General features: G+C 42.1%; 1 protein-coding gene across 1 annotated transcript in view; it reads left to right on the top strand.

The window, feature by feature from the left end:
- LOC120848892 (organic cation transporter protein-like) overlaps positions 1-14,949 on the top strand; it is a 104,856-nt gene extending 89,907 nt beyond the window's left edge. Inside the window, exons 8-10 of the mRNA XM_040220965.2 lie at positions 7,436-7,617; positions 14,023-14,168; positions 14,707-14,949. Coding sequence (XP_040076899.2) covers positions 7,436-7,617; positions 14,023-14,168; positions 14,707-14,803 — 425 coding nt within the window. The 3' untranslated portion in view covers positions 14,804-14,949. The remainder of the gene's footprint in view (positions 1-7,435; positions 7,618-14,022; positions 14,169-14,706) is intronic.
- The last annotated feature ends 1,548 nt before the right edge of the window (positions 14,950-16,497 follow it).

Below are 16,497 nucleotides of genomic sequence, written 5' to 3'. Positions count from 1 at the left end.
CCTTTGGGCTCTGAGCATTTTCAAACAGTCTGGTTAGGACACGCGTGTCGAAAATAATTTTTACGCGAATAAACAACAAAAAAAATTTAGAGTAATATTTATTTATTTATTCATTTCTTTATTTATTTATTTATTGAAAATACATGCAGGGCCCGAAGGCATTACAGAGGGGGAGAGGCACATACATAAAATAAAGATATTAATATAGTAACAAGTGAACAATATTAAATATGCAACAAACAAAAAAAATCGACAGGTCATGAGTCACAGACGCGATTTAGTCGGTAATCACGTCCTTTCCACTTGTTTTCTTTCGGGTGCGGGGAGGAGAGGTGGATTGCCTTTTCCATCGTGTTCAGGTGGAGAAATGGTATGCCAATCTTATTGAGGGGAAAATTGCGTATTATTATTCCGTGACGTCATGAAATTAATAGAAAATTAATCTCGCGCCGTCAATATTGCTAAAAAATGTTTTTGCGCAAAATTTATTTTTTTGGCACTTGTGTCCCCTACAAACTGTTTAAAAGAATTTTTTTTTTTTTCAGGGTTCCTTTAGGGTGCAATTTTCTCGTCTTGACTGTCATTCGATTTCGCACTAATAAATTCTGGTTATGACAGACACTATGCTTTATGACAGTATCTTACATAAATAATAGGGTATTACCACATAGCATCGTATTTTTGGAACAGAAGTAGCTGCAATCAAAAATAGAAACAAGTTACGTAAAAATAAATTTGCACATGCCATGAACAGTTATCACGACACAAAATGTTGCTATAGCTTCATTTAAAGGACACTTTAATTTTGAGTTGGCCTAGCACCTCCTAAATACCAATACCTTAGCCCTTGATTTTCTTTCTCGGTTATCATATTTCAGTGCAGGGTATATAGTGGACAGTGCTATGTTAGCATTGGCCTAGAACTCGTGTTCAGTTGGTGAGAATACGTGTTCCAGCTGAATGCAAATGCAGCACTTTTTCCAGTCAGCCTTGCGATGACCTATGAGAGGGGGTAGAATCCAGCAACACTAAAGCCTTGCGATCTAGGAGGCATTGAACTAACTGAGTAATCTTTGATTATTGAGCTCCTTAAACTATTGATTTCGCACTTGTAGGCTTCTTTGTCTCTTGAATGTTATTAAAAAATTCTTTTGATGTAGCAAAAAAAAAAAAAAAATTCGACCACAGGTGGAGAACAGACATATGGAAAAGGGTTGATTTATGAGGTTTAGGGCGAAAACGAGCTGGTGCTAGTTAATTAAGACTATGTCTGCCTGTCCTTTCTTTTTCGAAATCTCTTAGTGTTTTTACTATGTTCAAGGTTGGTTTACTTCGTTCCTTCTAATTTTTAGAAGCTGCAAGCATCCTCGCCCACGACTGAAGATTGAAATTTCATAGCCGGCCACATGGACGCAATGAGAAGAGAAAGGAAGGGAGCTACTACGTATATGGAGATGGTGAAAGATGCCATGGAGAGGACTTTTTGGGCAAGGAGGGTACATCAGCATACACCCTACAATCTTCCACACCGTAGACGACTATCCAGCCCTAAAGCTCACAGACCAGGTAATATGTTGCTTACTAACGATGTTGCTCATGCTTTTAGGAGCAGTAAGTTCCCTGATAAGACCACGACCACCCCCATTATGGTGCATTCGCGCTGCTAGCGAATAGAAGCTCCTGCAGGGAGATCTCGGTGACGCGGTTGGGGAAAATGTTCCTCAACGCACAGATCTGCTTTGCAGTTGCGGCTCCAGTCCTGGCATAAATGCGCCGTTAGTCCTGTCATGGTGAAGTCTGGCACCATGATGGGTCTCCTTTTTTATCCCACTTACATCAATTACGATTTTGTTACAACTGATAAGTAATGATTTTTTTCGCTTTTTCTTTTAAAAAGAGCAGTTTACAAATATCTTCAAGTAGACTGAAAATGTGAAAATAATGTTTCTTGCAGATCTTTGCAGTGTCTTTTTGTATTAGTACTGGCGCCAAGGCAAAGGAGCGATTTATGAATGTTGCCTCAGAAAACCTGCCAACTGTTCTCATGGTGACAGAGGGAAAACCAAGACCGGCCCTGTTCTGCGAGATCATTGTAAGGCTTCATGATGCAGAAGATATAAAAAAGGTGCACTTTACCCTTTGTTGTATTCCACTTTTCTTTTTCAGCACATTTGCAGTAAATGAAGCCGTTCGTCTTTTGCTATTAATTTCCTTCCAAGGGCTCAGCTTACGGGTTGGCAGAAACTTCGGGCTCTCGGGACAAGTATTTCATTACCTGACCCTGCCCTCATGCACATGAGTATGTGCAGAAAGCATGGTCACCAGTTTTATGATCGACAGCTGGCTGCATCTGAGAGCATACCCAATGTGATAACAAGGTTTAAAATGGTACTGCCCTGCCAACCTGTTGGAAGTTTTCAAGAGAGCAAGCACACTGCCCTTGCCCTGTTGCTCAATTCAGTGGGAATTATTCAAGTTCAACGTGCCTTTAAAAATATTCTCCTCATAGGCCACTTCTTGCTTGCCTTTTTTATAGCAGCATTATAAGAAAATACTTGCGTTTTAGTTATATTTGTGGAGGGCTAGAAAACCGAGCAAATAGCTTTATACTTTGGTAGGTTCCTCCTGCTGAGCAAGATTTGGTGCAGCTGAGATGTATCTGATCGTAACTGGTCAACCAAGAACACTGCACATTCTGAATTAGTTGGCTTATGTGGAAAATTGGGGTACTTCATACTTGTTTTTATTTCTTTGTTTATTTTAAAGTTAGTATTAACAGCACTTCTCAAAGCACGGGCAAAACTAAATGTGATCACAAGCATAATGAGATGTGCTTGGAACGAATTACTTTCAGAAAACTGATAACAACATCATAGTCTTATTAACTGGCACTTCCTCCATGGCGAAAGCAAGCACCACGAGTCTTTTATTATCCCACTGACATCTTTGCAATTACGATTCTGTTTCTCATAATAAATTGGGAATCTTTTTTTTCTTATCTCCTGCTTTTCTACAGGGTAGTTTACGATTTATTGGCTCACTAAAGATCATCTATTTTTATTTCAGATTTTTGCTGAGTTTAATCGCATCACAAGCGTCGATGCCGAGCAACTCTCTTTTTAAATTGCCTCAGAAAACCTGGCGACCGCCCTTGAACTGACAGAGGGCAAGACTGTTGAAAGGATGGATGATGTTAAAAAATCGGAGAAACAAGGTATACCTGCTTTACAATTTAGCCTTCATTGACTGTTAGCGGAAGTCCCAATCCAGCTAGCTTTCTATTGCAACCGAATTGGTGCCGACTCAGTTCATGTGATAGGTGGGTGCAAACTATGTAAATTAAATTCGAGATATCTAACAGTTATCTGTACGGCATCTGAAATTCCAAATGCTTCTGTACATTAATTTTAAATTGTGAGTGACCGTCTGGTGATGAGTAACATTAAAAAGATGGGGGAATGGCTGTATTTAAAAAGAAATATAAATTTGCATTACTGATGTGATGCTTAAATAGAGCCTTCATATTTTGTGTTGAATTGCTGTGACACTTGGCACTGAGCACAATTGAAAGGATTAGTTTAAAAAACAATCTACTAGCATGGGTGATTATTCTGTTATTAACTGTGTGCATATGAGGAAACAAAATCAGGCCCTTATTTCTCACCTGGTAGGATTTACTGCATGGTATTACTGTTTCACCCTATGTCCGGATGCAGCGGATGCTAAGAGCAAGCCCATTTAATCGTGCTCTTTGAACATAGCACATAACACATGTCGCTGCGCCCACTCTCTAAGGACACATGACACCCGCACAGCTTTGGATTTGCTCTGATGGCTCGCAGCATCCGCTGCGCCCTGACTAAGGTGATACAGAGTATAGTGTAGATGGTGGTTGGACAAAAAAATTCTGAAGTGTCTGTGCTCTGTGGTATGAAAATATTTTAAAGGGATACTTAACAAAATTTGAAATATACCCGTCCTGTTCAGATATGGGCTGAATATGATCAACAATATCCGTAAATGACAATCTCACGTTTGTATTTTGAGCCTGAAGGCTGAATTTTTCGTTATAAACGAAATAACTTTCTGGCTTTAATGCAAGGCATTAGATGAATCCGTGTTAAGAGCCTTTTCATATACATCAACCGCATCTAGGAGTTTTAGATATCGCAGTGCTCCCGAAACTTACTGTTGACCGGAGATAGTCCATCTTTTGCGTTGTTTGTGCTACTCCTTTGCTCACCAGTCGAACAACGTGGTGAAGTTTGGGTACCCGATGATGACCTAGCCTGGAGAGGATATTCCAGCTGCTCCAATGACCAATTTAGCTTTGATTTGCCAAGAACAATATTAGGGTAACTGGTTTGGGGTGTTAGGTTTAGGGAGTATGTATTGAACCTGTTTCAGGTAGTCTATCAGTTACCTGTATCTGCTTATCATCAGTTACTTGTATCTGCTCTAAGGGCAGGCCTCTCTTTTTGTCAGAAAGCCTTCGATTTTATGATTTGTTTTAATTCCCAACCTTTGTTTCAGACGTTCCCCGCAGTCTATTCCATCGAAGTGTGTCCCAGGACCCCAACAGAGCGCTGCAGTGTGCTTTTTGTAAATCTGGCTTATGAGACAGAGGGCCCTCTGGAAGCTGTGGCACTTCGTGTCTGCCTGGCATGGGCTTTCGACCTTCAGTACTTCGTTAAATAGTTTTGCACATTTGTTTGTTTAGAGAGACTTGTAGGTCTCAAACATTCAAAGCTGGGCTGCATGGACGCAAGGCTGCTGACCATCCTAAATGAAAAAAAAAGTTTTTTCCACACATGTTGTTAAAAGAATGTTGTTCTGGGCTTGTGTAATGCATTGAAGGAATGCATTCGCATTTAAGTGAACATTATTTTTACTTTCTTGAGCACATGCATTCCTGAAGGTCTAAAACCCGTGGCAAATTTTTTGTTCTGTTTTTTTTTTTTTTTTATAAATATAGGGTGACCCAAGTCACCGGGCTCGATCAAAAATGGACCGTAAAAATCGTCGCCTTCACGTCGTAGACCGTGGCAAGTTTATTCGCCCTATTATTTACAGAAAAAGAGCTACGCTTTGTAATTAAAAAAACGACCTGTGAAATACACCTATGACAAAAAATTTAGATCGCTACGTACAGGCGTCAATTTTTACGGTCCATTTTAGGTCGAGCCTGGGGACTTGAGTCATCGTATATACTAGTAATTTCTTGAGCAGATATGTTCCTACAGGCCAAAAACCTTTCCCAGGTTTTTTTTCTTTTTTTTTGTTTTAATTTATAAATATACTAGTAATTTACTGCCTCACATTTTATGATTGGGAGCTCTTTTACTAAGGTGTTTGATTTTTTATAGTCATTTTCATTAAAAAAGGGAACAAACGACATTAAAAAGAGCTGTCTCTTGTTAGCTTTTTTTTTTGTCTACAAGTTTTCTTATTTTTGAATGGATATTAGGGTGTCTACAATATGTTTTAGTGCTGTGAAACGAGCCAGAACAACCAGATCCTGCATGTAGAAAGCTCAATTAAGATTTCACCAAATGTTAATTTTTCTTGCAGAAATTTCAAAGCTTAGCTCCCTTCACATGAAAAATAAGACCAACAAACTGGCCAGTGTCAATAGCAGTCATGTCTGCAGATGATAGAGTTAGCGATGGTTGTAACTCCCGGTAGGCATAACGAGCAGATGAGATCGCCTTCTGCTTCCCTTGCTTAGAACAAAATGACGTCGCAGTTTACAAGCATTGCTAACGCTGCAAGCATGTCCACCGTAGGCCCTGGCAAGTTCGTCTAATTTTTCACAGGAAGGAGGCGAAATTCCTTACAATTTCAACAGGTAACATGCACATTCAGTGAATGCTTTAACTTTTAATGTGCAGACACCAATTTTTCGGGCTCGTTCACCAGCACTAAGAACCATTGTAGATTCCTATATATATGCTAGTCATGTAAAATTTCGGCAAGTTCTTCAGTGCCAAGATGGCAGTATTTTCTTGTATACGTTCTTGTGTTGTGCAATTGTTTTCATTTACAGTGTTGTGTAGTTCTAGAATAAATATATTTCCACAATGAAAGTGCGTTTTTTTTTCTACAGATAGCTGGTGCAATGTTTCGTAAAATGGTGATGTTAGCTGTAAAAAAACCTGCCTGAAAGTTCAACGAGTGTTGTCCGCATATCCAGTCTTCGCAGCTTCTTTCACATCAAAGGCTTGCTTTTTCCAAATAAAGGTGTGCGACTTTTCATATGTACTGCAATATTTAGCTGTGAATGGGAGTGAAAGCTCTGAGGTACTGAAACCTCCCTGTTCTGAAAAGACACTTTGTGCAACTTTTCAGAAGATATACCTTTTCAAACAAGTTGCACAATCTGCCTTTTCTGAATAGGAAGCTGTTCAATGCCGCAAACCTTTCACTCCTATTCACAGCTAAAGGGTCTCATTACTAGTAATTTCGGCTCCAAAAGTGTCAAAATTCGTTCACAAACGGACGAAAATTACCCTCTCAATACTATAAAATTAATCCCTAAAAGGGTCAAAATTGATCCTCAAAGGGACGAAAGTTACTCCCCCGTCACTATAAATATCATCCCTTTAAGTGGCAAAATTAATCCCCAAAGGGACGAACTTTAGTCCCCAATAAAAAAAAAGTTAGTCCCCCAATGACCACTGTTGATCCCCAAAGGGATCAAAGTTACTCCCCCAATTATAAACACGACGGTGCTCAAGGGCCCATAATTAAACCCCTGAAGAGTTAAGCTTAGTCCCTGATGCCCTGCTGTAAGGATCAAAAGCACTCCTCTTAACGGTTCAAAACTTTGACCTGAAGGAATCAATGGAAAGGGACTAAAAGAAAAGGGAGGGACTAAACCGGGGTTTTGCCGTTTTTGGGGGATCACTCTCAGTGACATCGATTTAGTCCCCAAAAAGGACGAAGTACTACTCCTTTTTTTTAAGAGTGTAGGACATTGCCAGCTGCAAAGTTCGACTGACGCGTTCGGCAATAAACGTTGCCATACTTTCATACTGTTTAGCTGTTTTCGGGTTGCCCCTCTGCCTTTGTCGCGATAGACCAGTACTGAGGCTACAGATAAAGCGAGGCTATTTAAACGGCCTCGCCTTAACTCCTAAAAAATAACCTACAAATCGTACTTGGCCTTAAAAGTAACTAAGTACGTTACTCGTTCTTTATCTAAAGAAGTTACTAAATAGGTCACTTTTTACCAAAAAAGTAACTAGGTAAAAGAAACTCGTTCCTAGTTACGCGTTACGTACATACATGTCTGGTTTGCTCTTTGTTCTCGAGTCCTCTTTGAATTGTTTTTTTATTCCAACCCCAAAGGCCAGCATATGGTGTTCAATCTGAAATTCTGAAATATTAAAGGGCGAAAGTAATAATAAAGCGTCCGACATTTTATGTTTTTCAGTTCTTTCGACATTACGTATCACGATCAGGATGGTGGGCTGGCTGGTGTACACCTTGGGTTACACGACAGAATTCGTCTACATCAACGAGGTATTTCCAACCGTAGCAAGGAGCGGAGCCTTTGGACTCTGCACTACGTTCGGAAGACTCGGCGCCACCTTGGAACCCTGGTTATACACAGCTGTGCGTATGGAGAAGCTCGCCTTGTTCATTCATTATTTGCATTAGAAAAACTGCATACGTTCTCTACATTCTTCGTGACGGTAGTAGAAGTAGCGAGGTCATTTGCTGATATGATTCAAACATTAAACAAATTAACAAGTAGAGGATAAAAAACATTACAAAAGGGGGTGATCATATATTTGGATCAACACCAATCCTAAAGTTACATTTTATGATCTTGCCGCAAGATAACTTAAATTTCATATGTAAAATAAAATGTCTATAAAGCATTATTTCATTCGTACTTGGATATTTAGATAGCTTAAAACAGAGCTTCGTTAAACTCAAGGCGTTATTCGATGATGAGCTTCACTGTCTCCAGTAATGCTGAATGACAGATGAAACTGGACCCTTATGCGCCTATTAAGACCCAGCGATAAGAAAACGCAACAAAATATATAGCTCAGCTGAAAACATTAAAATAAAAACAGGTAGTGTTTTGTATTACGTGTATGTTAAAACGTAAAGCCTTAATTGTTTCGTCAGTTTTACGCTTTGTGTTTACGTTGCTTTGTTCTTACAAACACAAGGTAAAAAACAATGAAAAATATTTTTATAAAACTTGAATTGTTTATTTTTTGTGCACATTTTTAATTGTCACACACTTCTTTGAAAGTTATTTTTCGGGCTGAAAGACACCTTTTTTTCAGAGGAAAAAGCGGCTAGCCACGCCCCCTTTTGGGATACTCTACATGTTTATCAAGAAATTTTCAACAAAACAAAATTTAAAAACATATCTAAAAGCATGTCCGGATTGAGAAACATCTTAGAAATTATCTGGCAACTATTGCACAGCTCTTTTATAACCAAGAGAATCTCGAGATGCTGTGCAGGTTTTTTTCCACGTGTGTACTTTCAAGCGCCTAGCTGTGTTTTTGAACAACAAAGTGGCGACATTGGATGCTGTTTTTCCATTCAATGATGGTAGCATCGCACGAGCCAATATTTTGAAGTCCTTTAGATTCAATCCTGGGTGGAACGTCATCAAGTGGCTGAGGGAAGTTGACGTCACTTTAATAGACTTTGCCGACCGAACTACACGACAGGGCACAAAAGAGGCCCGGCAAGCAAAAAGATAAACTGAAAATTGAAGACATGACTCCAACCACGACTGCCAAGCTGGAGGCTACCGAGGAAATGACTCTGATGGTGTTGGTGCAAAAAGAAATGTGTTATTCACCTGCTGTGTACCTTAAACTCAATTATCTCAAAACAGTGCTTTTTCAGTGCATAGGTACCATTATTTTTTTAACCTACCATTATAGAGGGTTGATTTTTTTTTCCTGCCCCCCCACATAGGTGTTGAAACATACTGAATCTAAATATGCACCCAACAGTTTTTGTGCTACTGATGTTTTAATACACAAAAATATAACATTTCAGTAAAAAAAAATTAATTTCAATTTTTTTTTAAATAATTTCAGTTCAGTAAAAACACATTGGAACTGAAGTTGAAGCCTGGGCGAGTTGGTATGACATTCTTAAAAGGTTAAAACCGCGCAAAAAACGCTCTGTCCGTGTCCTTCTTTACCTTGTCCGTCGTTTTTTGCGCTGTTTTAACCTAGTAAGAACACATTGGACCACAATTTTATATATATATTGTGGGAGCCACTGGTTTCCCTCCCCCGAGAAGGCGTGAGCCGCGGACGTTTTGGGCGAAGCCATCTGACTTCGAGCCCGGTCGCTCCGTATCGTGTCGGGGAGAATACGTCACCATGCTGACGTACTCTCTCGCACTCCTCCGCGCGTCTCCCCGATTTCGGGGGGAACAGCGACATCGCGCGAAGAGGGAGAGTCGGGCCTGCCCTCCGAGTGGACGGCCGTGTGGTCGAGGAGTCCTCGATTGGACTCCGGGCAACGGGTCGAGTCGCGGCGCGAGCATCGTCCGACCGTCGATGACTCCACGCTAGCGATTCCCCGGGCTCTGACAGTCGGCGTCCCCACTACCTGTGGACGTCCGTCTGCCGAGAGCCCTGGCCCCGAACTCCTGCGACGACGGGTAGCGGCGTGAGCTCGTCCGACCGGCGATGACTCCGCTCGCCTTTACCCCTTTGGCTCTCAGGTCGGCGGGCGATGCGGGCACACTGTGCCCGCGGCGGCTCGCTTGACCGCAGTGTCTTGTTGGGGACCCCTGGTACTCAATAAACGCTGCTGGATACCGGGATCATCGTTGTTGGCATGGCGTTGACCGAACCCGGCGCGGCGACCACCCTCGCTGGTAGCCGTCGGCCGCGCGGTGGGACGGGTAGCGGATTTCCCCTTTGAGCACCGGAAAGGTCGCCGGACGTAAAGGTGCGTAATCCTCCCTCCTTTTTATTCCCCACAATATATAACAAAAATACCCCTAATAATTACCGAGAAAAATGTTCCTCAACATGGCCTATAAAATTCATGAGGAGCACAGGACTGTGCCCTTTAAAGGGTAACTGCAAAGAAAAAAAAAGTTGTTTTTTAAACAGCCTAATTAGGACAAGCATGTCGAAAAACAAATTTTCCGCGAGAAAAAACACTTTTAGAGCAATATTTATTGCGTGAGACTGATTTTAGTTTGCGGCTATTTCGCCCGTTTTAAACCGCGCGCCACGAAGTTGGGATTCCGTGTTGCTAAATCCCAATCGGCAGCTATACTTCTCATTGGCTAAGAGTTTGAATGACAGCTTAGATCTTGGTTGTTAAACCTTTGTTATATGGTGCAATTTCCTTTTGAGCGGCATATTTTTACATTAAAAAAAATAACCCATGTGATGAGAGTTATTATTTTTTACAAAAGGTTTACAAAACGGTCACTTCCGTTTGGATCCATACCATAACAAGCAAAAATCCCGCCATTCTTTCATGGCCACCGAAGTCTCTGCTCCCGGCTGTCTCGCTTACCTCGACTAATCGTTTCGCCGAAGTGATCAGTGTTTCGTGCTGACCCAGGTGCTTGAGTGAAACTTCTTGAAGTGAAGTAGTGTGTGTTTAGCAGCTGTCGCAGGTCTTAGTGATAGGGAGCGATGCGAGGTTTTGGCTTTCATAGCGTGGTTCTTTCGTTTTCCTCTTTGCTTGCTTAGCGTGTTTTTTTTTTTTTTTTTGTTCTTGTTTTTTTTTTGCGCCTGTGCGTGCAAATGCTGACTTTTCGGAGATGTTAGATGAGTGATCCCGACAGCGAGCCTTCCAGCAGCCATGTCGCCCCGAAAGGAATGCTATTTGGCTGGAGGGAATCGAGCCTTCGCGTAGCGACAAACGTGTCCATTTACGATCATGTCATATCGCTCCGGAGGCCGTCGAGATTCGCACCGGGTGTCCCGGGGGCATTGAACGGCCGCGACCAGACACAGCTATTACGTAAATAACCTGGCACAGCCAGGTGATTAGGTAATAGCTGTCCGCAGAAGCCCTCGGACGTCCGAATTCTGCGTTAGCCGATAGATTTTTTTTCTCGGCTTTCGAACCATCTTACGTAAATTGTTCCAATGAATATGTACTGTCATCGTAAATCTTGGCTTGCGATCACGGCTTTGTAGGTTATCGTATTCGTTTTGCCGGAGAGACGCAAACGAAGGGCATAACAAAAGCGATGGCATATTCCGCATACCTTGCAAAAGCACTTCCCAGTCACCTTACTAAAAGCGCGAAACACGGAGTCCGCACCGTCCCGACTTCCCAGCCTTTTACCTGCTTTAGAGCAGTTTGTACCTGCTAGTAGGTATGTCTACTGAAACTTGAAACTAGGTGCAGTGCCAGAGAGGCAAGGAGACAAAGTTCGGAAAGCTAGCTCGCCCTCCCCAATTTCTGAACTTTCAAGTGATTGTACCGTAATAAATGCACAACACCTGCCCCCCCCCCCCCCCCCCAAAAAAAAAAAAGAGCACTATGTTCACTACGTAAAAAATGGTCTCAGCTCATGCATCATTGGGCAGGTAGGAAATCTTGCCCAAATTTATTCACACCGCACGATGAGCGCAACACGTCGCTGTGCAACCCAGTCCAACACGAAGCAGAAAAACGGCAGATTTAGGACAACAATTCGAAGTTCACTGTTCAATTAAAACGACGTAAATTCGTCGAAAACGGCCGCAGCTTTTTAGTCACGGTATGCGTCGGGAATCTTCCACATTTTGAAACGGAACGAAGGAAGATTTACTTTTAAAAACGTTCGCCGCGTTCTCCTGGACCAGTTTGACTGGATCAGCTGACGACGACGGGACTGAACCCGTTTAAACTCAACCCCACAACAGCCAATTTGCGCTCCGTGTTGGGTGTCTACTTCTAAGCACCGCACCACGCACACTACGAACGTTTCAGTTCTTTGGCGCATGGCCGTGTTGCACCAAACAGAACGAGATCGCCGAAGTCAACGCAGCGCGTTGGAAATAAATTTTGAGGAATTAATTTCGAGACTGGAAAAGGCACCGCTGAAGCCCCAACAAAAGATTAATCTTTTGGTTTTTTACCTGGTTCCACCTCTTATTTACTGTTTAGTTATGGGAGTGAAATCTATGGCCTTTTTGGTTCAACTGGACCGTAGAATTCGAGCCGCAGTGAGGCTCTTCCACCATCTACCTCGGGACACACCGCTGGCATTTTTTGTATGCTGCAGTTGGGGACGGCGGCCTCGGGGTCAATTGTCTTGTGACAATAATCCCTAGGATTCGGCGTGCCAGGGTGCTGGCTGTGGCTGAGAAGGATGATGCAATGTTGAGGAGCCTTGTGTTCACGCAAGCTTGGAGTGAGGAGGTGGAAAGGGCAGAGAAATATGTAAAGTTTAAAAATATATGTATAGAGACAAGGAATCCGGAACGCAACTTTTGGCAAGGCCAGTTGTTGAAAATGGTGGACACTAAGGGGTTGGCGGAAGCACGTTCGTGCGTGGTAGCGTCCTTTGTCCGTAACCCTCCGCTGTTTCTGACTGGGAGGGAGTACATGGATCTAATCAAACTTGGAGCCCACGCGCTCCCGACCAAGACGAGATGTGCGAGGGGCCGGGCAAAGGATACACGCTGCAGGGCTGGTTGTCTCTTCCCCGAGACACATACGCATGTTGTCCAGGTATGCCCAAGAACCTATGCGCCGAGACTGGAGCGACATAACTGTGTTGCGAATTGGTTGGCGGAAAAGGCTAGAGTTGAGGGATGGATTGTCACGGAGGAGCCGAGGGTGGTTGTTGGAGATGAAGTAAGATATCCAGATTTAGTTTTAGTAAAGATGGTAAAGCTTCGGTTGTTGATATTCAAGTAGTAAGGGAATATAAATCATTAAACTCTTTAAATGAGGATAAGATTCGTAAATATTGTGGTGAAGCCTTTATTAGGGCAATTAAATTGTCTTTCTCGGTGTCCTCGGTGACGGTCCATGCCGTAACAGCAACTGAAAGAGGACTAGTTTGTCCCAGGACTGCTGATTTTCTCTTATCCCTTGGATTTTCAAAGCGGAATGTTTTATCCCTGACACTGAAGGTCCTACGGTTAACGCTCAGTTGTTTTTATCATTTTATGCGTGGGACTAATCGCAGTGTTTGATGTATTTGTGACGGATTTGAAGATTGCAAAAAATATGGATTTTAGATTTTATATAAAGATGTATGTATTTGTTAAATATTGTATAACGATGAATTGAAGTGTGTTTTTTGGTTTTTATGTTGTGGGGAAATACACAGTGAGGGCATGATGCAGAGCCGTGCATACTTAAGGTTAAGCTTCCTCAAAAAGCGAATGTATTGAACTTGTTCAATAAAGAGAATTGCACACTCGTGGACCCTGTGACTCCCTTCGCTTTCAAAGCACACAAAACGATTACGAATGATACTTTGCGTCTTCCAGGAACATCACAGGGGCCCTTCTCCGGTCACGTCTTCACTGTGTGCTCTCAAACCCCGCAGCTTCTCGTGTACTGTCAAACCAAAACAATACCGGCGCCATGTTTAGCGTGCGTTGTTGCCAGATCTTACCGGAAGTCGAGACGCTGCGTCGTTCAACTCAGCAGCCAAGTCAACAAAAAAGAGCAAATCCAAGAGTGAGGAGCGGGGCATAGTCCTCCTCCGCGGCGGTCGAAAGAGCGGGAGTTTCAAATGTGGAGATGTTGTGACTTCGACTAAATTACGTCCTGTGACGTAAATATTGCTATTTTTTTTTCGCGGAACATTTGTTTTGTGACATGCTTGTCGCAATTAGGTTGTTTAAAAAAACACTTTTTTTTCTTTTTTTTTTTTTTGCAGTTACCCTTTGCAGTTACCCGAAAGAACTAAAAGCGCTTCCAACTGTTTCTTTTTTTTCTTGCAAAATGGGCTTTTGTGTATGGTCCTTTCGAACATTAGACTGCTCTTTATTTTTTTTGTCTGTGTGAATATTGCGCGTGTCATTTATTGTGTTCCTGTCTAATTTTCAGACGCAGTCATGGGGAGACACGCTTGTCTTGATAATCTACAGCGTCATGATCTTGGCGATGGCTGCACTTGTGAATCTCCTCCCAGAAACTTTCGGAAGCGTTCTTACTGATACTTTGGAAGAAGGGGAACGATTCTCCGAGACCAAGTAAGAAAGTAACAGTTGCCATAATTGGGGAGGCACGTACCTGGTTACAGATATTAAAAACCGGCGACGACAGACAAAATATGGGCCAATACAAAGACGTCTCTAATTAACATAGCCTAGCCTAACCTAACCTAACTTAACCTAAACCGACCTAACCTAACCTAACCTAACTTTACCTAACCTAACCTAACCTAGCCTAGCCTGACCTAAACTAACAAAGACCTAAACTAAGCTGAACTAACCTAACCTAATCTAACCAGATCAGTCGACTTGTTTGCTTATGCATGATTGTAAACCTGAGACTGGGGCAGAAAGAGAACACAACAGAAGGTAGTAAAAGAGGAGGCAAGGTCTCATTGAGACGTTATCTCCTCTTTTACTACCTTCTGTTGTGTTCTCTTTCTGCTCCAGTCTCAGGTTTACAATCATGTTCAACTTACACCAGCTCGCCTCCACTCTGACTATTTTTTTGTTTGCTTAGTTTGCCTTGGATCAGTTACCTGGCTTCTATTAGAGCCCTTCTCTTCCTCGATTGCAGGCTCTCCAAGGAAAAAAGTGTTCAAGACCACGTGGAGCATTTGGAAGCTTACAAGAAAGTTGCCACCGAAGACGGCGAAGCGGAGATAAGGTTGTGAACTCAAGAACGTGACGGAAAGTTGGACAAGAGTCTCAGGGTTAAGTGAACAACCACCGCAGTAATACAGTTAAACTCGCGATGTTTAGAATCGTCATTGTTTTGAACGAGCAAGTAGCAACTCATTATAGATAGTTTTGACAAAATAAAAAAAAATGTATGAGCTCACAAAGACGGTTTAATATTTATGTATATGTCATCATAATAAAAACGTAGACGGAAAACAACACACAATGAGATCACAAGCTCAAGCGGAGCTCAAGTTACCAGCAATCGCCTGACTTAGAAACTTCGACAGCCCTTGATGAAGCAGGACTTTGAAGCAGAACTTTGAAATACCTCCTCGTCTGCAAGCATGACTTTTAAGTTCCTCCACGTCTACTGTATGACAATACGCAGTTCCTAACTACTGCGCACGTAAATGTGTGTAGTAGGGTAAGGACAGTACACATGGTAGTATTTGTAGCACTAGGAATGTCCTTGTTGATGTTATTGAAATTAAGAGCTTGATACTTTGGTGATTTACCCTGCAAAACCGGGCACCAACTTGTTTTAGTTACAAATGAAATTGCCTTCTACAGATTTATGATGTCATATCTGCAGTTCAGCAACTGCTGTTGCAGGATTCTTAGTAAATGATTTTCTAAGTACTGTAAAGGACTTAATTTTTGCAAGAACCTAATTTTCGCGAATTTCGCGAATCGCCTAGAATTCGCGAAAAATAGGTCCCGCGAACAATTCCGGTAAAATGTAAACACATGAAAATCTATTTTGCGATCCCACCGCGTCGTGAAAATGAGAATTCGCGAATTATGCCAAAACTCCAACTTTGACCTCGCTAAATCGCGAAATGTTAGCCCGCGAAAATAAATCTTTTACAGTATATGTTTTTAAAGCGAATATTTTATAATGAACGCAGTCTTGTTTTAATTAATCAAACTTCTCATGACGTAATTTAAAGCAGCAATAACACGTCGTGATGACCTTGAGATGGAACCAACGAAAATTTGCGGATTTCTGAACTGAACCCAGTCACAGATTCCTACCTACCACGCAACTTAGTCGCGGTTAAAAGTTGCTGCTATATTTTTCTAAGCTTTGTACTGATTGTAATTCTGACTTAGTACAAAATCACATTAATTAATCAACTTAAGAGTTACTTCTCTCCTAGATGTCTTTGATCTGAGGTATAAAGAACGGCACGTCCGCATGAGTTTCACGTAGAGATTAACCGCACAAGACTGATTCTGTCAAGAACGTTCATCCAGGGAAAGCCACTAATCATGCTGTTCGTGCTCTCGCATAACATAAGGGGGAAAAACAGAAAGAAAACCTCTTCCTCCATCCACGAAACGAGCAGCTTACAACCGGTTTTGAGGGCGTCGTTGTCAAGATGGGTCTGTTGCGATCAATCGCTGCTCTTCCATTTAGAAGCTCGTGTCGAAGCGGAGCTTTTCTATATTTCAGGAAAGCGATATAATCATTGCGCAGTTCTAAAATTAGCCACCGCTAATTTTGTATGGGACGGTCGTCCCGGTCAACTTTGTTACCGGAAGCCGGTGGACACCAGGCGTTTATGGCTTGTCCTTAATACAAAGTGTGTTAGTGAGTTGTCACTACAAGTACCGCCAACTGCCGGGAGATGTCTCTATTGTTAGATATCTCTAACGGTTTGTTTTTATAAAATATCTGAAG

The sequence above is a fragment of the Ixodes scapularis genome, unplaced genomic scaffold, assembly GCF_016920785.2.
Source record: "Ixodes scapularis isolate PalLabHiFi unplaced genomic scaffold, ASM1692078v2 PGA_scaffold4__175_contigs__length_147842914, whole genome shotgun sequence".
NCBI classification, from domain to species: domain Eukaryota; kingdom Metazoa; phylum Arthropoda; class Arachnida; order Ixodida; family Ixodidae; genus Ixodes; species Ixodes scapularis.
This window is presented reverse-complemented; position numbering and strand designations above follow the sequence as displayed.